This window comes from Phyllopteryx taeniolatus, chromosome 2, assembly GCF_024500385.1.
Source record: "Phyllopteryx taeniolatus isolate TA_2022b chromosome 2, UOR_Ptae_1.2, whole genome shotgun sequence".
Taxonomy (NCBI): Eukaryota; Metazoa; Chordata; class Actinopteri; order Syngnathiformes; family Syngnathidae; genus Phyllopteryx; species Phyllopteryx taeniolatus.
The window spans coordinates 38,524,124-38,548,440 of NC_084503.1; the positions used below are offsets into that span (position 1 = coordinate 38,524,124).

At 40.0% G+C, this 24,317-nt stretch overlaps 1 protein-coding gene across 1 annotated transcript in view; it reads right to left on the reverse strand.

Annotated features, from left to right (window-relative positions):
* Positions 1-23,434, reverse strand: part of LOC133474422 (calretinin-like) — a 32,495-nt gene extending 9,061 nt beyond the window's left edge. The window contains exons 1-4 of the mRNA XM_061766131.1: positions 23,219-23,434; positions 5,855-5,931; positions 2,121-2,210; positions 1,910-1,990 (exon numbers count right to left, since the gene is read on the reverse strand). Of these exons, the coding sequence (XP_061622115.1) occupies positions 1,910-1,990; positions 2,121-2,210; positions 5,855-5,931; positions 23,219-23,309 (339 nt within the window). The 5' untranslated portion in view covers positions 23,310-23,434. The remainder of the gene's footprint in view (positions 1-1,909; positions 1,991-2,120; positions 2,211-5,854; positions 5,932-23,218) is intronic.
* Between the last annotated feature and the right edge of the window lie 883 nt (positions 23,435-24,317).

Consider the following 24,317-nt stretch of genomic DNA (forward strand, 5'->3'; position numbering starts at 1 on the left):
TTTTTGCCTCAATTCAATGGACATTGTGCTGCTCCTTCTTGTGTGCATGGCCTGGCCACCTTGGGGCAGTATAATACTGACATACAGACTACAGATACATGGATACAGTCGCAGCTTCTTAAAAAGTCACAGTAATATCAGTCGCTCTTCGCGGGGTATGGGTAATATATGCCTGTAGTATTGCTGTATTATCTGTCTGTTCAAGTATTCGTTGCTTCAAGCGTTTTAACATCAGAACACTGATGCAATTCGTTAGCCTGTCTATAAAATTTCCCATTATGTATTTGGCTTGAAGCAAAGCAAATTTTCTTAATGCTATGTGGTTGTTTTAAATACATGTGTAATTGTCTGTGTTTTATGTTTAGCTTGACAGTAAACTTCAGCTGGGAGCAGCATTAAACAGCTTGAAGCTTGTTTTTTTGAAGAATTGTTTTTGAAGAGTTGTTGTTAAGTGAGTTAAGTTGAATTCACTGGCACAATACAGCAGTCATATCTAAACATTTTGCTTGTAAATCAAAACAAAAAATCAGCTAAATAAAAGCTCATGTCTTGAAAAACTCATAAAACTCATTTGTATCTCAAGTCACAATTATGTTTTGATTATTGTCAATTTTCAAACACAGTGGAACCTCAGGATACAAATTGTATTTGTTACGTGACCTGGTTCTCAAACCAATGTAATATTTACATTGAAATAAATGGAATTGCAGTTAATCCATTACAGCCACAGAACAACGTTATATTTACCTTATTTTGATCATTGTGTGGTTAAAAATAAATACTGTGAAATATACTGTAGAAATAAGTGAAAACAATTTCTGATGATGAAATAACAGTGGGTTTGCTAGCAAATTACTGTGCAGCATTTTACCCTTTTCGAGTACGATAATGTTTACGGTAATTGTGGTCACTGCTAGCCCTAAATGGCCAACATCTTCCACAATGAAGCGCACCTTTTGCGTGGCATTGTGGGATGTGGTTGCCATTTTGGGCAAAAAAACAAAGAAACCCGAAGCATGGAGCTGATTAGGTTTATGGAGCACAAGAAAAAGCAAAAAGTTCTGAGGCGTCCGGGGCCATACCAAGACTGTTTGTAAACTGAAAATAGTTTGTAACCCGAGGTAATTTTTCTTTTAAAAACATTTTCCTAAAGCGAATCATTCGTAAACCGGGTGATTTGTAAACCGAGGTTCCATTGTATAAGGTAACTGGAAAAAAACACAAGATTGGAACATATTACTTGAACAAAAATATTGGGACACGTGACTATTCAAATATTTAATTTAAAAACTAATGCTGGCCATGCAAAATTCCAAGATGGCTGCCCCCAAATCCAAGAGGTCCACCCAAAATGTGTATTTTCCTTTATAACCTAAAATGGATTGATTTTAAGCCCCATAAATGTACAGAAGTCAATTATAAATATTGTGGACATGTTGTTACCAAAGCCTGTCTGTTGGTATTATAGTTCTTGAGGTACAGCATGTAAAAATCAATGGATTTCGAGTTATATTGAAAAAAAATACATAAATTTGGCGGTGGACATAATGGATTTTGGGGGTGCCATCTTGAAATTTTGCATGGATTTTTTCAAATTTTTCAAAAAAGTGGAATTTGAACCAGATTATATGCTCATATCACTAGTTGAATAAATATTGATATATTTGCAATTATCTGCTAGATTAATTTGATCATGTTTTTAAAGTTTTTGTTATTATTATTATGTCTTTGAAAGGAATAAAAATGAATCAAACTGTTCCCACATATAATTGTCTAAAATGTCTTCGTAAAATTAAGAACTAACACCCAATTTACAAATGAATGGATTGATAGGAGTACTACCCCAAGACTTCTGTCCAGCCAGTATAAATATAATCAATCAATTCAGATTTGATTAATGCGAACTTACGGCCATGAATTCAGTGCTGGATCCCACAAACTCTCTGAAACAGAGCAGAAAGTTTTCTTCTGTGGGCAGAAGCTGAGCCAACTGAAGAGAGAGAGACAACGTTAGATATGGATGAGATTTTTTGGGGAGTGATCCTGACTGTTGTTTTCTTCATCTGTACTCCACCAGTGTGTCTCAGGAAATAGTGGTCATGTTTCTTTGTGGTCTTCACCTCTGTCATCTCAATCCTCCCATCAGAATTCTTGTCAAAACTGGCCATGAACTCCCTCATCTTCTCCTTGAATGCAGCATGTGAAGTATCCTGCAAAAGTAATAATGTAAAAACATGTTTGCAAAATGGTCCTCATATCGTCGCTGTTGAGTGGAATCCCTCTCCAAAATGACTGCATTTCAGGAAATCCCAAATAACGCCATCTTGCTTGATTTATCAAATACGACATTGTTCAAGATGGTACTACCGTCAATTCTCGTGTACAATGCGCACCCATGTATAATACACACCCCCAAAGTTGACCTCAAAAGTCTCGAAAAGCCTTCTTCTATGTATAATGCATTTTTACAATGCATGATTTTGCTTCTACCCATTTATTATCTGAATTTTTGTTAGTTTTTTCAAAGAATTAATTTGAAGTTATTTGAACACGTAATACTTTCTTTTTATTGGCTTGCTATTATTTTGAAATTCACAGCCCTACTTTTATTTATTAAATGAGAAAACACCACAGTTGAGCTCATATGTTTGATTACCCAGGCATAATTTGTAAGATGTATACCATTTTTGAAAGAAAACGTGAAGGACCAGTCGAAACACATTTTATTTTATTTTAATGGGATTCAAATTAAACTGTCAATCATTTCAGAAAAGCATTATCATTAAATAAAACATAACCAAAAAGAAATGAAAGATGGTTGTTGTTCAGTCATCAGTCGTATTTAAAAAAAAACGTTTCTTAAATTCTGCCTGTGTATGTAAACCTATGACCACAACTGTACATATATGCAGTCATACAGTGGGTACGGAAAGTTTTAAAAAACCCTTAAATGTTTCACTCTTTCTTATATTGCACCCATTTGTTAAAATCATTTAAGTTCATTTTTTCCTTCATTAATGTATACACACCACCCCATATTGACAGAAAAAAACGTAATTTTTGACATTTTTGCTGATTTATTAAAAAAGAAAAACTGAAATATCACACAGCCATAGGTATTCAGACCCTTTGCTGTGACACTCATATATTTAACTCGGGTGTTGTCCATTTCTTCTGATCATCCTTGAGATGGTTCGACACCTTCATTGGAGTCCAGCTGTGTTTGATTATACTGATTGGACTTGATTAGGAAAGCCACACCCCTGTCTATGTAAGACCTTACAGCTCACAGTGCATGTCAGAGCAAATGAGAATCATGAGGTCAAAGGAACTGCCTGAAGAGCTCAGAGACAGAATTGCAGCAAGGCACAGATCTGGCCAAGGTTACAAAAAAATTTCTGCTGCACTTAAGGTTCCTAAGAGCACAGTGGCCTCCATAATCCTGAAATGGAAGACGTTTGGGACGATCAGAACCCTTCCTAGAGCTGGCCGTCAGGCCAAACTGAGCAATTGGGGGAGAAGAGCCTTGGTGAGAGAGGTAAAGAAAAACCCAAAGATCACTGTGGCTGAGCTCCAGAGATGCAGTCGGGAGATGGGAGAAAGTTCTAGGAAGTCAACCATCACTGCAGCCCTCCACCAGTCGGGGTTTATGGCAGTGTGGCCCGACGGAAGCCTCTCCTCAGTGCAAGACACGAAAGCCTGCATGGAGTTTGCTAAAAAACACCTGAAGGACTCCAAGATGGTGAGAAATAAGATTATCTGGTCTGATGAGACCAAGATATAAATTGTTGGCCTTAATTCTAAGTGGCATGTGTGGAGAAAACCAGGCTCTGTTTTTCAGCTGCAGGGACAGGGAGACTGGTTGCAATTGAAGGAAAGATGAATGCGGCCAAGTACAGGGATATCCTGGATGAAAACCTTCTCCAGAGTGCTCAGAACCTCAGACTGGGCCGAAGGTTCACCTTCAAAAAAGACAATGACCTTAAGCACACAGCTAAAATACCGAAGGAGTGGCTTTAGAGCAACTCCGTGACTGTTTTTGAATGGCCAAGCCAGAGCCCTGACTTAAACCCAATTGAGCATCTCTGGAAAGACCTGAAAAGGGCTGCCCACCAATGTTCACCATCCAACCTGACAGAACTGGAGAGGATCTGCAAGGAGGAATGGAAAATGATCCCCAAATCCAGGTGTGAAAAACTTGTTGCATCATTCCCAAAAACACTAACGGGTGCTTCTACTAAATACTGAGAAAGGGGTCTGAATAATTATGGCTGTTATATTTCAGTTTTTCTTTTTTAATAAATCTGCAAAAATTTCAACAATTCAGTTTTTTTTCTGTCAATGTGGGGTGCTGTGTGTACGTTAATGTGGAAAAAAAGGAACTTAAATGATTTTAGCAAATGGCTGCAATATAAAAACAGAGTGAAAAATTGAAGGGGGTCTGAATACTTTCCGTACCCACTGTGTGTACCCCTGTCATATTGGAATGAAAGTGTAGGCTACACCTTTTTCATAACCTCTAGATGGTGGCATACATTTATAAAACCTGGAAGTTTTTTTATTTTATTTTCCCCTATACCTATGTATAATGCGCACTATTGACTTTTGACAATTTTTTGAGGAAAACAATTTGCATTATATACGAGAAATTACGGTATACCTTATATTTATCATCATTTACTGTCGTGCACAAACACCAACACAGCACCCCCCCCCCCCCCCAAATCATGTTAAATCGCAAATTTATTATGGTAAAAAATGGCAGATTTGCTACGCTGTCATTGATTAAAATGGTAAGAGATGAGTGAGGCAATAAATAAAAAACATTAGCTGATTAAGCAGTGTAATAGTCCAAAATGAATCTACACACAAACTTACCTTCATCGCTGACCAGTTCCTTCTAAATTGAAGCATTACAACGATCCATTTTAACATAGCAGGCTTAGTCAAATGTATCTAAACTGACTACACTACAATATTTTCACTCGTTATTACTGAACAAAAAAAAAAAAAAAAGTTCAATCTTGAGGCCACAAAATGCTGCACAACTCCTGTAGAGTGAGGGAAGAGGCGGAGTTTTCCAACACTTCTCTGACAGTGGAGCATTCAAGAGCATTAATAGATTTGTTCTCAAGCTGTTTTCAAAACTTTAAATTGGTTAATAAAGTGTAACGAGAATAGAAGACGCGGGGACAGACCAATAGTATTGTATCAGTTTGTGAAAAACTTTGACATTAACCATAATTGGACATACAAGGTTTCCGCCTGACAGCGACGATATACAAAATAAATATACAATTGAAACATGTTGAATGGCTAAAAATTCTTTTCAACATCATCTTTATTTTCATAGTGCAGTACTGTATACAATATAAGCAGCACAGTGAAATAGTGGTGAGCACATCTACCTCACAATCAAGAGCGCCCGGGTTCGAATCTCAAAAACTGTCCCAAAAGTAAGGTGTACATCTACCAAATGAGCCATGATGGAAAATACACACTGTAACTATAGTTTGCCAAATAAATGTTCTAATTTCTCATAGTGTTGTGTAAAAAAACAAATACATCAGTTGAAAAATGTGCATGTTTAGTTTCTACTCAGAAAGTGCTTTAGTTTTTGTACACAATCCTGATATATTATTGAGAAAACAGGCTCCTTTACTTTGTACTGCAACCCACTAACCAAATAAAAATGGGGTCTTGCTTGGGATCCAAAGCAGGAAATGCTCTACCATGGTTTTCATAAACAGCCATATCTTTACTGTGTAAAAAAAAATGTTCAAGGCCTGTACTATTTATTGCAAAAACCTTGATGATGAGCCACTTTTTTGGGAAATGCAACCAAAGCACTCACCACGCCTGCTCCTCGTCTCGCCGACTCCAACTCTCTAATAAAGTTTTCCAGTTCCTTCCCTTCGATGTAGCCATTTCCTGCACAACACAAGAGGGACAAATTAAGTTCTATAAAACTTTTCAATAGCTTCTAGCTCCACTAATTTGTCTGAAACATTTGATGTAATGACGCACACATGTTTTTTCTTTAGAGCAAACAATCTTTGTGTGCTGCAATGCCCAAAGCATAGCTATTTATAAGTAAGCAGAACGGATTACAGTTAATATTTTATGCAAAGTACAGTAAACCCTTGCTATTCGTGGTGCTTAGGGACCATACCTTGCTGCAAACAGATACAAAGTGACTGACGCCCTCCCAAAAATGTTTATAATTGCTACAGTAATCATTTAAATCATAAGTATACTACAAACTATGATGCCCAAACACTTTAATACCATTTCAAACTCATCTTACAACATTACACTTAAGAAATGAAATGAATTACTTACAGATGATTTGATGTCCAAAAAAAAAAAAAGCTGTTTGTTATTATTTACTCATTATTTACTTTATACGCTCTTTGAAATTGGCATATTAGCGAGTACACACGCTCATGTTTGGGTAACACTACAACGGGAGTGTAATGTGTAACTGGTCCACATGAGCAATTTCTATTCATGTGCCCTTTTATTCTTGGCTCCAAAAATGCAGTGTAGTTGGAGGCAGAACTAATTGTTTTCAGTTTAAGTTTCCACGTCATCTTTTGGGAAGCGTATCTGCCTGGACAGCTTTGCCAAAGCAGACAAGCATGAGCAATTTGGGCAAGGGTTGAAATAGTAAGACATCACCAAACTAGGAAACAACCAACAAGCTATGTTAGAAGCACTTTTATGATGAATTACATTGATTAAGCTAAGGAATGCAGCCCTATGGGGGGCACAAGTCAGTGCAAACTGTAGGCCGGTCCCAAGCCAGGATAAATGCAGAGGGTTGCGTCAGGAAGGGCATCCGGCTTAAAACCTTGCCAAACAAATATGAGCGTTCATCCAAAGAATTCCATACCGGATCGGTCGTGGCCCGGGTTAACAACGTCCGCCACCGGCGCCGTCAACCTGCAGGGCGCTGTTGGAAATCCAGCTACTGTGGGTCGAAGTCAAAGTCAAAGAAGAAGAAGAAGAAGAGGTGGAAAGCGGGTTCTTCGGCAGAAAGAGAAGAGGAAAACACAGAGCCTAGAACTGAATGTGGGGACTTTGAATGTTGGGACTATGACAGGAAAATCTCGGGAGTTGGTTGACATGATGATTAGGAGAAAGGTTGATATATTGTGTGTCCAGGAGACCAGGTGGAAAGGCAGTAAGGCTAGAAGTTTAGGGGCAGGGTTTAAATTATTTTACCATGGTGTAGATGGGAAGAGAAATGGAGTCTGGGTTATTTTAAAAGAAGAGTTGGCTAAGAATGTCTTGGAGGTGAAAAGAGTATCAGATCGAGTGATGAGGCTGAAATTTGAAATTGAGGGTGTTATGTGTAATGTGATTAGTGGCTATGCCCCACAGGTAGGATGTGACCTAGAGGTGAAAGAGAAATTCTGGAAGGAGCTAGATGATGTAGTTCTGAGCATCCCAGACAGAGAGAGAGTCGTAATTGGTGCAGATTGTAATGGACATGTTGGTGAAGGTAATAAGGGTGATGAAGAAGTGATGGGTAAGTACGGTATCCAGGAAAGGAACTTGGAGGGACAGATGGTGGTAGACTTTGCAACAAGGATGCAAATGGCTGTAGTGAACACTTTTTGCCAGAAGAGGCACGAACATAGGGTGACCTACAAGAGCGGAGGTAGAAGCACACAGGTGGATTACATCTTGTGCAGACGATGTAATCTGAAGGAGGTTACCAACTGTAAGGTAGTGGTAGGGGAGAGTGTGGCTAGACAGCATAGGATGGTGGTGTGTAAGATGACTCTGGTGGTGGGGAGGAAAATTAGGAAGACAAAGGCAGAGAAGAGAACCATGTGGTGGAAGCTGAGACAGGACGAGTGTTGTGCAGCTTTTCGGGAAGAGGTGAGACAGGCTCTCGGTGGACGGGAAGAGCTTCCAGAAGACTGGACCACTGCAGCCAAGGTGATCAGAGAAGCAGGCAGGAGAGTACTTGGTGTATCTTCTGGCAGGAAAGGAGAGAAGGAGACTTGGTGGTGGAACCTCACAGTACAGGAAATCATACAAGGAAAACGGTTAGCTAAGAAGAAGTGGGACACTGAGAGGACCGAGGAGAGGCGAAAGGAATACATTGAGATGCGACACAGGGCAAAGGTAGAGGTGGCAAAGGCAAAACAAGAGGCATATGATGACATGTATGGCAGGTTGGACACTAAAGAAGGAGAAAAGGATCTATACAGGCTGGCCAGACAGAGGGATAGAGATGCGAAGGATGTGCAGCAGGTTAGGGTGATTAAGGATAGAGATGGAAATATGTTGACTGGTGCCAGCAGTGTGCTAGGTAGATGGAAAGAATACTTCGAGGAGTTGATGAATGAGGAAAATGATAGAGAAGGGAGAGTAGAAGAGGCAAGTGTGGTGGACCAGGAAGTGGCAATGATTAGTAAAGGGGAAGTTAGAAAGGCATTAAAGAGAATGAAAAATGGAAAGGCAGTTGGTCCTGATGACATTCCTGTGGAGGTATGGAAGCATCTAGGAGAGGTGGCTGTGGAGTTTTTGACCAGCTTGTTCAATAGAATTCTAGTGCGTGAGAAGATGCCTGAGGAATGGAGGAAAAGTGTACTGGTGCCCATTTTTAAGAACAAAGGTGATGTGCAGAGCTGTGGCAACTATAGAGGAATAAAGTTGATGAGCCACACAATGAAGTTATGGGAAAGAGTAGTGGAGGCTAGACTCAGGACAGAAGTGAGTATTTGCGAGCAACAGTATGGTTTCATGCCTAGAAAGAGTACCACAGATGCATTATTTGCCTTGAGGATGTTGATGGAAAAGTACAGAGAAGGTCAGAAGGAGCTACATTGTGTCTTTGTAGATCTAGAGAAAGCCTATGACAGAGTACCCAGAGAGGAACTGTGGTACTGCATGCGGAAGTCTGGAGTGGCAGAGAAGTATGTTAGAATAATACAGGACATGTACGAGGGCAGCAGAACAGCGGTGAGGTGTGCTGTCGGTGTGACAGAAGAATTTAAGGTGGACGTGGGACTGCATCAGGGATCAGCCCTGAGCCCCTTCCTTTTTGCAGTGGTGATGGATAGGCTGACAGATGAGGTTAGACTGGAATCCCCGTGGACCATGATGTTTGCAGATGACATTGTGATCTGCAGTGAAAGCAGGGAGCAGCTGGAGGAACAGTTAGAAAGATGGAGGCATGCACTGGAAAGAAGAGGAATGAAGATTAGCCGAAGTAAAACAGAATATATGTGCATGAATGAGAGGGGTGGTGGGGGAAGAATGAGGCTACAGGGAGAAGAGATGGCAAGGGTAGAGGACTTTAAATACTTGGGGTCAACCGTCCAGAGCAATGGTGAGTGTGGTCAGGAAGTGAAGAAACGGGTCCAAGCAGGTTGGAACGGGTGGAGGAAGGTGTCAGGTGTGTTATGTGACAGAAGAGTCTCTGCTAGGATGAAGGGCAAAGTTTATAAAACAGTGGTGAGGCCAGCCATGATGTACGGATTAGAGACAGTGGCACTGAAGAGAAAACAGGAAGCAGAGCTGGAGGTGGCGGAAATGAAGATGTTGAGGTTCGCTCTCGGAGTGACCAGGTTGGATAAAATTAGAAATGAGCTCATCAGAGGGACAGCCAAGGTTCGATGTTTTGGAGACAAAGTTAGAGAGAGCAGACTTCAATGGTTTGGACACGTCCAGAGGAGAGAGAGTGAGTATATTGGTAGAAGGATGATGAGGATGGAGCTGCCAGGCAAGAGAGCTAGAGGAAGACCAAAGAGAAGGTTGATGGATGTCGTGAGGGAAGACATGATGGCAGTTGGTGTTCGAGAGGAGGATGCAGGAGATAGGCTCTCATGGAAAAGGATGACACGCTGTGGCGACCCCTAACGGGACAAGCCGAAAGGAAAAGAAGAAGAAGAAGAAGACATTGATTAAGCTAAGGTGAGGGGTAATGTCATATGTGTATTTTACTTTGCACTGGCTGATCTACAGTACGTAGATCGTTGCACGGTTTATTAATTGTGACTTGTTCATCTTAACCTAGTTGTCATGGCTTTTTTTAAATTTAGTATTTTTCCTAAGCCCTCAAGCTTTCTGTGCTAGTACACACCACCTGGGACCAACTGTTTTTTGTCCTGATGGGGAAAAAAAAAAAAAAAAAAACAAGGCATCAATTTCAAGTGAACGCCGCATCTGGTGACTAATTGAGGCATGGGTGTTTATTAGAGCGGACAACATAAAGTATATCATTGAGCATGCATGTCTTATGATAATTGGTCTCCTCAGACATCAATATTCATGTCTGGTGTTAGATCTGTAGCACTAAATCACCAGGGAAGATGATTCACACATTCTATCAGCTATTTGACTAAAAAAGCAGTAGTGGGAGGTCAGGGTCTCCAAGGCCTAAACACTATCAGAAGCAATTCCCAACATTTACAATTTACCTAAATTCTAATATACAGTACACTATATTGCCAAAAGTATTCGCTCACCTGCCTTGACTCACATATGATTTTAAGTGACATCCCATTCTAAATTGATATGATTAAATATGACTTTCAACAAGGTGTGAGTTTATGGAAATGTTTGACGAAACGCATTTGAGAGGCCACACACTGATGTTGGACGAGAAAGGTCTGTCTCTCAGTCTCAGCTCTAATTCATCCCAAACGTGTTCTATCGGGTTGAGGGCAGGACTCTGCGCAGGCCAGTCAAGTTCATCCATTCCAAATTCTGTCATCCAAATCTTTATACACCTTGCTTTGTGCACTGGTACACAGACATATTAGGACAGAAAAGGGCCAAACTGTTTGACTATAAAAAATCTCTTGGTATGCTGAAGCATTCAGAGTTCCTTTGGAGCTCAGAGGATAATATTTTGGACATTGCTAACGTTGTGGGAACAGTTTGGAGATGGCCCCTTCCTGTTCCAAGATTACTGTGCAGCAGTGCACAAATCAAGGTTCATAAAGACATGAATGAGAAAGTTTGATGAGGAAGAACTTGACTGGCCTGCACAATCCTGACCTCAACCCTATAGAACACTTTTGGATAAATTAGAGTGGAGACTAAGCCAGGCCTTCTCATCAAATATCAGTGTGTAACCTCACAAACGCGCTTCTGGAAAAATAGTCATAAATTCCCATAAATACACTCCTAAACCTTGGGGAAAACCTTCCCCGAAGAGTTTAAGGTGTTATAATTGCAGAGGGTGGACTGATGTCATATTAAACCCTATGGATTAAGAATGGGATGTCACTTAAATTCATATCTGAGTCAAGGCAGGTGAGTGAATACTTTTGGCAATACAGTGAATGTTCCATGAAATAGTTTTAATTTATTCCCAGCTGTCTAGTCTCATCATTTCACAGCATTTCTCTTGGCCAGTATGTGTCTGTTAGCTTTTTTGTCCAACCGGATTTAGCCTTTATGTCACGGGTATCAAACTTGTTTTTGTTGCAGGCCACATTGTAGTTATGGTTTCCATCAGAGGTCCGTTATGACTTTGGAACCATATAAACGTAAGCCTCATTATATTATTATGGAATACACAACAAATTGTTGGATAATTAGTTTTGAAATCATTTTATTTTAAAAAGGGGTTTGGTAACATAAAAGTGCTTGTAATATATCTCAATTTGGAATTTTGGTACAGAAGAACATGATTTGCTTTTGCAGGCCACATAAATGTATGTGGCGGGCCAGAGCTGGCCCACAGGCCTTGAGTTTGACACCCATGCTCTATGTGTTGCCATGTTAATTCTAATCAGAGCCTTCAGAATCAGTAGTGCTAGCCCATGTAACTTAAACCATACAGTGGTGCATTACAATACGAGTGCCTTAACTTGCAAGTTTTTTTTAGATACAGCCTGTCGCTTGGTCAATTCTTTTGTCGTGAGTTATGAGCAAACGTTTGAGATACGAGTGTAGTGTACTGACTAAAATGTGTTGAACTGTATTTGTTTGAATTGCTGTTGTGAAAACTAGTTAAAAGTTTGTTTGGTTCTTTGTGTGGATGGATACTGGGGTGTCCTGCGTTCCGAGGGGTCTGTGAACATTTCAGGGTTTTTTCTGTTTTTAATGATTGATTGAAGGGGTGGTGTGTCCAATGGGATTGGGGGAAGGAGGTGGGTCATGGGGAGGAGAGCGGGAGATGCGGCGGCGGAAGAAGAGTTTTTTTGGGGGGTCTGGACCTGGTTTTTCGACGCGAACGGATTTACTGTTTCAACGCGAACGGATTTTCTGTTTCAACGCGACGGGTCCTGCCTGCTCAACGCCACCGGGCTGCCGCTTCGACGCTACGGGATCCAGTCGCTGTGCCTACTGAAGCGTTTTGAGGGCGCGGTCCTACGGCAATCGGTTTGGGTTTCTTTTCCCCAGTGAACTGAGGGTTCAACGGTTTTGTGAGTACTGCCAGTGAGGGCTACACGAGTGCGCTTCAAACCCCCACAGAAAAACAAAACAACATAACAGATTTTTGTGTTTTTTTGGGGGGCTGGAACGGAATAAGTGTATTTCCATTTTTTTCAAAGGTGAACAATGATTTAAATTATGAGTGTTGTGATATACAAGCGTGGTTATGGAACAAATTAAACTCATATGTAAAGTATTGTATTAGCAATGGGATGATTTCTTGAACCAATCAGATTTCTCTTGTTAAAAGCAACTTTCACTAGCATAACATGCAAACATTAATACATTTTAATAATCCGGATATCTGGTGTGTATGATGTATTTGTCATAATATTACATACAAATTGGACGTGGCACAATTGCGTGCCTTTTTTGTTTTGTAATGATGGTTTCTATAAGTGCAATGTAACAGCAGTGATATTAAGAGGTGGGTTAAATCGGCTCAGTCCCCACTGAAGACACAGGTACGAAATGCTAAAAAGTGATAACATGAAGAGAGTCTTGAGAGTGTCATGTGTTTAAAATCTGATATTTCATGTCAAAGTGGCATTTTCACGAGTTTCGCTGTAGCGGAAGAAATGAATCCCAGCACTTGGGAGCAGTTGGAGTGTGTAATTAGTGTTTTCTTGAGTAAGAGAGTGAAAGTGGGCAGTTAGATTGATGCTTATTGGAGCATTCTGTCCCTTTTTCGACATTGTTATGAGGGTGAGTCACATGACTGAGGCTCATACATCATTTATTGTTCCGGTTTGCCCATGAGTAACAAAGATGAAAAACGAGCAGTCTTTTTAGAATGCATGGAATATAATGTAAAGATGTAGCCACACCCACTCTCTATTCATCTCTTAATCTGATCTCAATTTCTTTGCGATCATTCGCCCCTTCACCTCCCCCTTTCCCCTCACCTCCCTTCCTCAGCTGCACACTATGTCATAGGTGGCCCGTGTCACCATCTGTGCTTTCATCCATCCATCCATTTTCTGAGCCGCTTCTCCTCACTAGGGTCGCGGGCGTGCTGGAGCCTATCCCAGCTGTCATCGGGCAGGAGGCGGGGTACACCCTGAACTGGTTGCCAGCCAATCGCAGGGCACATCGAAACAAACAACCATTCGCACTCACAGTCATGCCTACGGGCAATTTAGAGTCTCCAATTAATGCATGTTTTTGGGATGTGGGAGGAAACCGGAGTGCCCGGAGAAAACCCACGCAGGCACGGGGAGAACATGCAAACTCCACACAGGCGGGGACGGGGATTGAACCCCGCACCTCAGAACTGTGAGGCTGACGCTCTAACCAGTCGGCCACCGTGCCGCCTCTGTGCTTTCAGACATCAACAAATCACTGCTGGAACACTGCAGACACAAAAATATTAAGAAGATGGGTTGTAGATTAAATTCACCAGTTTTTCAATTTCTCTATCTGTGCTATGCCTTCACCTCTCACATCAGTGTTATTTTTCAGACCTCTACACTAAATCTCAAGTAATAAATTAGAAAACCCTTTAATGGTATTTAAACTTGACGTTTAGTATACAGTAACTGTATACTGTTCAGTCAGTAGTAAAAAAACAAAAAACAAAACTACAAACATTTTAGCAATGTGTTTGCAAAGCAATAGCAAAGCACCTCATGGGTCAGTTGTTGGACCCCTCCTGTTCAGCCTGTATATGCTACGCTTGGGTCAAACTTTTCAGAACTTTAATTTTGACTATCATAGTTATGCAGATGACACACAGTTACAGTATATTTAGTACATTGTCTCCAGATGACTATAGTTCAATTGAGGTGTTGTGTCACTGTCTAAAACAGATAAATAACTGGATGAGCCAACATTTTCTTCAATTAAACCACAGAAAAAGAGAGATAATTGTTTTTGGCAATAAAGAAAAGATGATTGCTGTTAGTAAATACCTCTAGTCACTCTCTTAACGAAACAAAGACCAAGTCCGAAAACTTGGTGTAGTGATAGATTCCGACCTGACTTTCAACAGTCATATCAAATCAATTACAAAAACTACCTTCTTTCATCTGAAGAACATATCCAGAGTGAAGGGTTGCATGTGCCAAGCAGACCAGGAGAAGCTCATCCATGCTTTTATCTCAAGAAGACTTGACCCTTGTAATGGTCTTCTGACTGGACTGCCCCAAAAGAGCATTAAACACCTGCAGCTCATTCAGAATGCTACAGCTTGGGTTCTGACCAGAACAAAGAGGTCAGAGCATATTACTCAAATTCTAAAGTCTTTACAGTGGCTCCCAGTCAGCTTTTGAATAGATTTTAAAGTTCTGCTACTGGTCTATAAATCACAAAATGGTTTAGGTCCTGAATACATGAAATAAATGCTAATGGAATATAAACCCAGTAGGGCTCTGAGATCCACAGACTCAGGTCAAATAGTGGACCACAGAGTCCGAAGCAAACATAGTGAAGGAGCATTTAGCTGTTATGCTGCACGCAAATGGAATAAGTTACCAACAGAAGTGACGTCGGCCCCAAGTGTGACTGTTTTTAAGTCCAGGTTAAAAACTTTTTTCCCTCATGCTTTTGAGAGCATTTCCCATTTTAAATGATATTCCTTGCACTGAACGCTGTTTAAATTGTACTTTTTTTCCTCTTTGTTTTAAATGTTTATAAGCTGTTTTTTCCCCTTTGTTTTTAAATGCTTTTAATATTGTAAAGCACATTGAACTACCTCGTGTATGAAATGCACTATATAAATAAATTGGCTTTGCTTTGCTACAATATTGTACCTTATAAAAACGTCTAGTAATTACATAAACTGTAAAAATAAAAATGTAATACAGAAATTCAGACAAATGAGGAAGTGTTTCATAACTCCTGTAGGTGACTCAGTAAGATGCTGTAATATTGTTTTTTTTTCACAGGATAAAGAATATATGCCTGTGAGTATTTCTATATTGTCTGTTTCTGAGTGTTGCTGCACCATTTGTGTTCAAATATCTCTTGCCGAACGCATTATAGCACCGTTACACATAAATGCTATCCTATCGATTGCATTTTGAATTATATGCTAGCATTAACCTCACGGACTTTCCTGAGGCAGAGCTGCAGGTATGTGGTTGTTTTAAATATATATGTAATTCTCTGTGTATTATGTTTAGTTGGACGGTGAACTTCAGCTGCGAAAAGAGAAATATGCCTTATAGGAATAAAACATCTGCTTTGTTTTTGATGAACACTTGAACCCTACATCACACTACTACATTACAGCATTCTAAAGTTGGTACTTGAAGAGCTATGAATTTTTTGAGGTGGTACTTGATGTAGAAAGTTTGACAACCACTGAACTAGGTTGTGCAAGTGTACAATATTACAGTATTCTCAAAGATATTAAATAACTTAATGTAGCAGCTGTTAATTACACTAAATTGAGTTTTCATGGGAATTGTGTAGCTAAACAAAACAGTCGGGGGGTGTGGAGGGGGGGGGGGGGGGGGGGGGGGACACAGTACCATAAAGTTTTTATACCTTGTGACCCCTGAGGGGCTCATTAGCACACTTTGCAGATGGATCCAGTGAAGTGAGACTGACAACTGAGTATTATTGTCAATGTAAAAGCAGCATTTTTGATACAGCTTTTGTATTGCTTCTGATTAGAATGTGAATGTGCATCTAGTGTTGTGATCAGACAGTGTATAGTCTAGGTGACAAGTATCTTAGACAAGACTATTAAAACATTATGGGCTCTATTTTCGTGACTGGTGTAAATCCGGCACAGCGGGCGGCATAAGTCTGCGTGTAGGCGCGTTAGGCGGGTGTTAGTAATTTCGTAAACCAGCGTATTTAAAAGAGGGAGGTCCGCGCCGCTGTGGGAGTTAACACAGCCAATTTTAATCATATCCATTCAAAGCGGCTCCTCTCATTCCCTTTCAATGCAGCGTAATGAGTCTCACATGGAGACATCTCTGTACAGAAGAGGACGATGCGGATTCGCAACGATCCAAGCATTGTTATTGCTCTCGGCTGGTGTGGCAACAGACAATGTGAGGGGTACCCTTATTAAAGACCGAGCTGGTGAAACTCACTGGCAACATAAATATGTCCGTGGACTTCATGTATCTAGCCCCACCCCCGATCGTAATAATAATCATTTTTATTATAATGCCTTCAATGACTTGATTTCTACACAATGAGTCAGAGGGTGTCATGCTCGCTGCTCACATATTTAGGAATGGAATTACATCTGACATCCACCACACGTCTGTGGAGCCTGCGTATCTGTCTGCCCGTGCCTGGATCAAATTCAGCAAAATCGCATTAGACCAGCTGCACCACTATTTAGATGTGTTCTGAGCAGGTGTAAGTTTAGACTGACTTTCTGCCACCAAATTCTCACTCCGTCAGGCGCACTCTCGATGGGCCGATACGGCTTGGTGCAGACTGGTCTGTCAAATTGGCAAACACACGCAAGAAAGCATTGCGCTTGCACGAAAATAAGGATACACCAGTTTGATGCGGCATCTACAAAAATAGAGCCCGTAATGTCCAAAGTGGATCACAAAACTGAAAACTATGGTCCATAGTGGCATACTGTCCCGTGTAGAGTACTGTCCCATCTTTAGTACTGTATGTATGACGTGTGAGTTGCAATACAAACGTGCCTTAGCACACAGCACTCATGAGTGCAAATGCAACCCTCTTAGTTACATAACGTGTCTCAGAATGGCTGACGAGAGCAAATTTGATGACTTCATCTGTGGGTAAAATGTTGTTGATTAGTTGTGGTCCCATCCAGCACCCAAACTCTTGTTCGTTTTGTCCCAGTTTGCATTCACAGTCCAGTTCAGTGACGTCTGGGTCACAGCTGTGATGGTGATAACCTTTCAAAGTGAACTAATGCCTACTCTGGTCATCACCAAACATCCATCCATCCATCCATTTTCTGAGCCGCTTCTCCTCACTAGGGTCGCGGGCGTGCTGGAGCCTATCCCAGCTGTCATCGGGCAGGAGGCGGGGTACACCCTGAACTGGTTGCATCACCAAACAATCCCCCAAAAATAAACCAGTCCAATGGCTCAACATGAAGGTTGCCAGTTTTTCCTCCAGCTTTTGATGCAATTATATTGTACAATTCTGCACACATGCCTCGATTATTTATAGAGAATAAACTGCCCTTGTAATGAATCTGTCATGCAGAAGAGTGAGTATAAAGCATGGTTGTTGATTTATGATGAATCTAGTTTGCATTGATCTTCAGCAACCCGCACTCCACCAGTCAACAATGTATGTGATTTGTGGTTCTTGCCACCAAGTGAAGAAGCTTTTAACGTTTTTATCTGTCCCCCAATGAGGAAGTATCCTCATGTAAAGAGATGTAACCGCTCAAGTAGTGCAAGTGTGATCAGCAGAATATTTTAATTCATTTGAAGTCATTGTCAATATAATACTTAAGTCAAGGGGCTTTCCAAATGGAGCTAAACCAGGACCATGCTTCTCAATGGCCACACTGTGTACTTGGGTTGAGATGTGGCAGGATAGAATTTCTTAACTATTTTTAATAAGAAAAATAGCACTCTACTGTACAGTATTGTATTTTAAATAGAATGTAAACAATTAAATAGTTTTTGCGTCAATATTAATTTGTTGTGCATCCCCTTCTGGTGTGTGTGCCTTGGCCACCAGGGGACCAGGGGGCAGTATAATATATTCATAGGGAAATTAACAAAGAAGATGGTCACAACTGCTCAGTAAGCTGCAGAAATATTAGCCATTTTTCGCCTAGGGTAAAGGATATATGCGTGAGTATTGTTATATTATCTGTCTACATGGGTTGCTGAACAGTTTATGTTCAAATATCCATTGGTTAAAGGGTTATAACTAGAGTTGCAATAATTAATCAATTATCAGATTAATCGATAATGATTTTCCACAATCAATTAAGCATTTACAGTTTTTACCTAAAATTATTTTTTTACGTAAAATCATCGAAATCCTTTGATTTCAGCATCTCAATAGTAAATATTAATAATTTCATTTATTATAATGATAAATGCTTATCTTTGTGTTTTTCCAAAATAAGATGTTTGAAAACATCTTAACTTTGCAAAACAATTATCAACATTTTACCCATTTTCTGACATGCAAAATTGATGTTAGTTTTGTTAGCCCATGTATGGCATTTTGCATTGTGTGTGAGGATTAAACTTTCTTTAATGAAAGTTGTGCAGTTGCTGTCCATCTAGCGCAAGTATCCAAAAGTTTTGCGCACGAGTTAAAGCAAACAAAAATAAAAAATCAGACGGGCAACTGCTCATATCTCAAAGTCAGGTCACTCGATAAATTAAAGTGTATTTGATTCTGTATGTTGTTGTTTATGGTCATGTCAGCCTTGATCTGTATCGTTTTTGTCTTTTTATGTGTCCAATATGCAAACCTGCAGAACCATTTTCTAGCTATAATTCTCCATTGTTCGTAAATAAAGAAAAAACAATTGTTCCTATATTTTGGTTCGCTTGTCACCATTAACGTGTCATTTATAAAAAGGGTTCGGATTGAGTTATTGAAATTGTTTTCAACGTCTGTTAGTCACAGGTTGATTGTAAATGGAGAGTGGCAATTGGTACCACGCTAGGTGTACAAAAGTCAGCTATGTGAAGCACTGTACTACCAATAGCCAGTGTTGGGGAGTAACTAATTACATGTAACTAGATTATGTAATTCCATATATATATTATGTAATTGTAATCCATAACATTACTGGGAGTAAATGTGCAATTAAATTACAGTTGCTTTTGGAAATTTCCATGATAACAATTCTAGTTACATTAGAAACATAGACGCAAAAGCTCACAGTTTTTTTTTTCATATTACTTCCTCCTTCTACAGCCGATGTTTGTGATTGGATCTTTCTGGTCATGTGCCATTCTGCAGTAGTCTCAAACACGACATATTTTTCCAAATATGACCTTGACGTTCCACCTTGTGGTGCAATCTATTAGTTTGTCTGAGATTTCAAAAAGGTTAGACTCATAGTTACACTTTTGAACACATAAAACAACATTGATGTTTTGAACAGTTTCCTCTTTATAACTTTGGGATTTTTTTAATTAAACATTCACTTATCTGGTTGTCATATGAAGCGATGTTGTCTAAATTGTGCACATTTGTCATTAGGTCAACATGGTATATGGTATGGTGATTTTCCACATGCTGTAGACACATAACGCAACAAACACATATTCATTATTTATTTACATTTGATCATGTTTTGTTACAAGTTTATTATTTGTGTAAAGAACAAATATGTGGTTAATTCCAAAATAATGATTTATGGTTTTAATCCACTTATTTTTTAGAGGACACGTCCAAGTAATCAAAATGTAATCAGATATAATTAGTTATATTGCTTTGACAAAGTACAACCCGGCGGGACGTTGGACGACTGGTTAGAGTGTCAGCCTCACAGTTCTGAGGACCCGGGTTCAATCCCCGGCCCCGCCTTTGTGGAGTTTGCATGTTCTCCCCGTGCCTGCGTGGGTTTTCTCCGGGCACTCCGGTTTCCTCCCACATCCCCAAAACATGCATTAATTGGAGACTCTAAATTGCCCGTAGGCATGACTGTGAGTGCGAAAGGTTGTTTGTTTCTATGTGCCCTGCGATTGGATGGCAACCAGTTCAGGGTGTACCCCGCCTCCTGCCCGATGACAGCTGGGATAGGCTGCAGCACGCCCCCGACCCTAGTGAGGAGAAGCGGCTCAGAAAATGGATGGATGGATGGAAAGTACAACCCCAATTCCAATGAAGTTGGGACATTGTGTTAAACATAAATAAAAACAAACAATGATTTGCAAATCATGTTCAACCTATATTTAATTGAATACACTACAAAGGAAAAATATTTAAACTTTATTGTTTTTAGCAAATAATCATTAACTTAGAATTTTATGGCTGCAACACGTTCCAAAAAAGCTGGAACAGGGTCATGTTTACCACTGTGTTACATCACCTTTTCTTTTAACAACATTCAATAAACGTTTGGGAACTGAGGACACTAATTATTGAAGCTTTGTAGGTGGAATTCTTTCCCATTCTTGCTTGATGTCCAGCTTCAGTATTTTACATTTCATAATGTGCCACACATTTTCAATGGGAGACAGGTCTGGACTGCAGGCAGGCCAGTCTAGTACCCGCACTCTTTTACTACGAAGCCACGCTGTTGTAACACGTGCAGAATGTGGTTTGGCATTGTCTTGCTGAAATAAGCAAGGTCGTCCATGAAAAAGACGTTGCTTGGATGGCAGCATATGTTTCTCCAAAACCTGTATGTACCTTTCAGCATTAATGGTGCCTTCACAGATGTGTAAGTTACCCATGCTATTGGCACCAACACAGCCCCATACCATCACAGATGCTGCCTTTTGAACTTTGCGTCCATAACAGTCCGGATGGTTCTTTTCCTCTTTGGCCCGGAGGACACGACGTCCACAATTTCTAAAAACAAATTGAAATGTGGACTCGTCGGACCACAGAACACTTTTCCACTTTGCATCAGTCCATCTTAGATGAGCTCAGGCTCAGAGAAACCGGTGGCGTTTCAGGGTGTTGATAAATGGCTTTTGCTTTGCATAGTAGACTTTCAGGTTGCACTTTCGGATGTAGCGCCGAACTGTATTTACTGACATTGGTTTTCTGAAGTGTTCATGAGCCCATGTCACGGGCATTCAATGTTGGTTTTCGGCCTTGCCGCTTCCATGCAGTGATTTCTCCAGATTCTCTGAACCTTTTGATGATGATATGAACCGTAGATGATGAAATCCCTAAATACCTTGCAATTGTACATTGAGGAACATTGTCCTTGAACTGTTCGACTATTTTCTCACGCACTTCTTCACAAAGAGGTGAACCTCGCCCCATCTTTGCTTGTGAATGACTGAGCAATTCAGGGAAGCTCCTTTTATACCCAATCATGGCACCCACCTGTTCCCAATTAGCCTGTTCATCTGTGGGATGTTCCACACAGGTGTTTGATGAGCATTCCTCAACTTTCCCAGTCATTTTTGCCACCTCTCCCAGCTTTTTTTGGAATGTCTTAGAGCCATAAAATTCTAAGTTAATGATTATTTTCTAAAAACAATAAGGTTTATCAGTTTGAACAATAAATATCTTGTTTTTGGAGTGTATTAAATTTAATATAGGTGGAACATGATTTGCAAATTATTGTAATCTGTTTTAATTTATATTTAACACAACGTCCCAACTTCATTGGAATTGGGGTTGCAATTGAAATAGTTACACTGCTGTTACATTTTCAACGGGGTAACTTGTAATTGTAACCAACCACATTTCCAAAGTACACTGCCAATAGATTTAACGTCTCAATGACTTACTCTCCCATTTTGTTGACTAGTGCTAGCTTCAGAGTACACTATAAGCTCTTTTGATCTTGTCTGTATAAAGGATTAAAATTGATTTCATGAATCCACTACATGTCCATTGGCTCTTGAGTCAATTAATTTTTGATCTAAAGGCATGTTGACATCACCAAATTTACAAAAGACTCATCAGAGTAAGTGTGTGGAACACATTTAAGATTAGGGAAGGTTTAGCGGTCTTGCTGTTCCCCCCAGCATTAAGCATCCATATATGCAAGCAATTGGTTGCTTTGACATAAAGCTGGATTGGTGAGCTTTAATACTACCTCGGAATTTGGCTATGGTTTGGTTTTAACAATAGAGTTCAGAGGGATTTTTGAATGGCAGGAGAAGGTAATCCTTCAATTAATGCTGGAACATGAAAATGGGAAGGGTGGCAAGAACAGTTGGCTAATGTTCAGCCTGCTGACATTCATAAGCATGCATTGTGTGTTTACCTCATGGCAGGGGGTTTGTTTTTACAGATTTTTACAGATTAGAAACTGTATTCATTTGATTCTTATCTCATTTTTATACAAAAAAAATATGCATCAAAATAGGATGCACTTTTGTAATGTTAACCCAGCCTAACATAGACAGTGATTGGTAGCTCTCATTCAAATTAGTCATGATAAGTTAACAGTCAAAGATGTTTTCATTATGTATCGTAAATGTAAAAATGTATTTATTGTATTTGTGTAATTGTTTTGGAGACTTTTACTGTCGGCATTGAATGGTTCCACCCATCATCTCATTTCCCTTTAATTTAAATCCTTTGCATCTTTCATCTGTTTATATGATACACCCCCACTCCTCTGTACTCTCTCTCTCTCTCTCTCTACTTTTCATTCCTTCTTCACTCACTCTGCTTCTTTATAAATATTCTATAAGCTCTCCCCCCTTCAACATTCCTTCTTAGACTTAATCACATATTATAGCCACATTATAAGATAAGATAATCCTTCAATGATCCCAAGAGGGGAAATTCAAGTGTTAAAGCAGCACACAGGAGTTTTTAAGACTCAAAACAACAAGAAATACAAAGAAAATAGGTAGTACCAAACCATTCTATACAATTTTTTGAAGGATGAAGTGGTATGTGATTTAAAAATATAAACATATCTTGGCAATATATGGATATTTAATGTAATAATGACATATATTAAAATGCAAGCTTATATATATATATTTATTTTTCATTGCAACTACGCAAACAAACAAAACAAAAATGTCAAGCAAAAAATACCACAGTCATCCATTTATTTCAGCAGGAGTGCAAAATATATTCTTTGAATATTCTCTCTATTAAGTAATTTGTGCTAAAATGCATAAAATGTAAATACAAAGTCACTTATTAGATGTTATCTTTTTTTCCATTGTTTTTGTGTGATGCAATGAACTTTTGAAGGGAGAGAAAAGAGGAAAGAAAAGTCACTGACCGTCTGCATCAAAATGTTTCCAGATGTCGATGAACTGGGCTGCGGTGAGCTCGGCCAGGTGCAGGTGAGGTTGCTGAGTCTGGGCTGCCATCGCGTCTCCCCTCCTTAGAATGGATGCACTTGCTTGCACGGTGGATGAAAGATCAACTTTTGCCCGTGTAGATCCTCCCTATTGCTCGCTGCTCCTCCTCACTCGCTGCTTTTAAACCCCCCCGCGGCGGTTGCACTTTTCCTGCCCGCCACTAGAGAGCGCCTCGGCCGTGAAGAACCCCCCCCCCCACGGGAACCAGGGACCACTTTAGCTGTAGGGAGGCAAGGGGGAGGGGGGCTATCCTGGGCATTACATATGAGTTGGCATGAAATGATGCTGCTGCTGTGACGATGCATCATACAACTTTGCTGCTCATGACAACCAAATGAGCCTCTTTGGTTCCTCTCCCCCCCTAATCAAATAAAGACAACACATAAGAAATATGCATTTATCATTTACAGTATTATACAAAAAGGTCCATTGCATGTGTTGTATTAGCAAAGCTGTAAACAAAAAATAAAAATTGGGGCAGGTGTTTCTCAATGTTGTGCAATTGCAATACAATCAGAAAAAAAATCAAAAAGCAAGAGGACAATACAGTGGGTATAAAAAGTCTACACACCCCTGTTCAAATGCCTGTTTTTTAAGGTATAAAGATAAGACTAATTATAAGTTATATAATTTGAAAGATTTTCCATCATTATTGTGACCTATTACCTGTGCAACTCAATTGAAAAACAAAATTAAGTCTCTTTGAGAGGGGAAGTAAAAATTAACATGAGAAAATGTGGTTGCAGAAGTGTGCACACCCTCTTATAACTGGTGTGTGGCTGTGAGCAGACTTAACCAACAACATTCAAAGTCATATTAAATAGGAGTCAGCACACAACCGCCACCATTTAAAGTGCCTCTGATTAACCCCAAATAAAGTTCAGGTGTTCTAGGGGGCAGCACGGTGGCCGACTGGTTAGAGCGTCAGCCTCACAGTTCTGAGGACCCGGGTTCAATCCCCGGCCCCGCCTGTGTGGAGTTTGCATGTTCTCCCCGTGCCTGCGTGGGTTTTCTCCG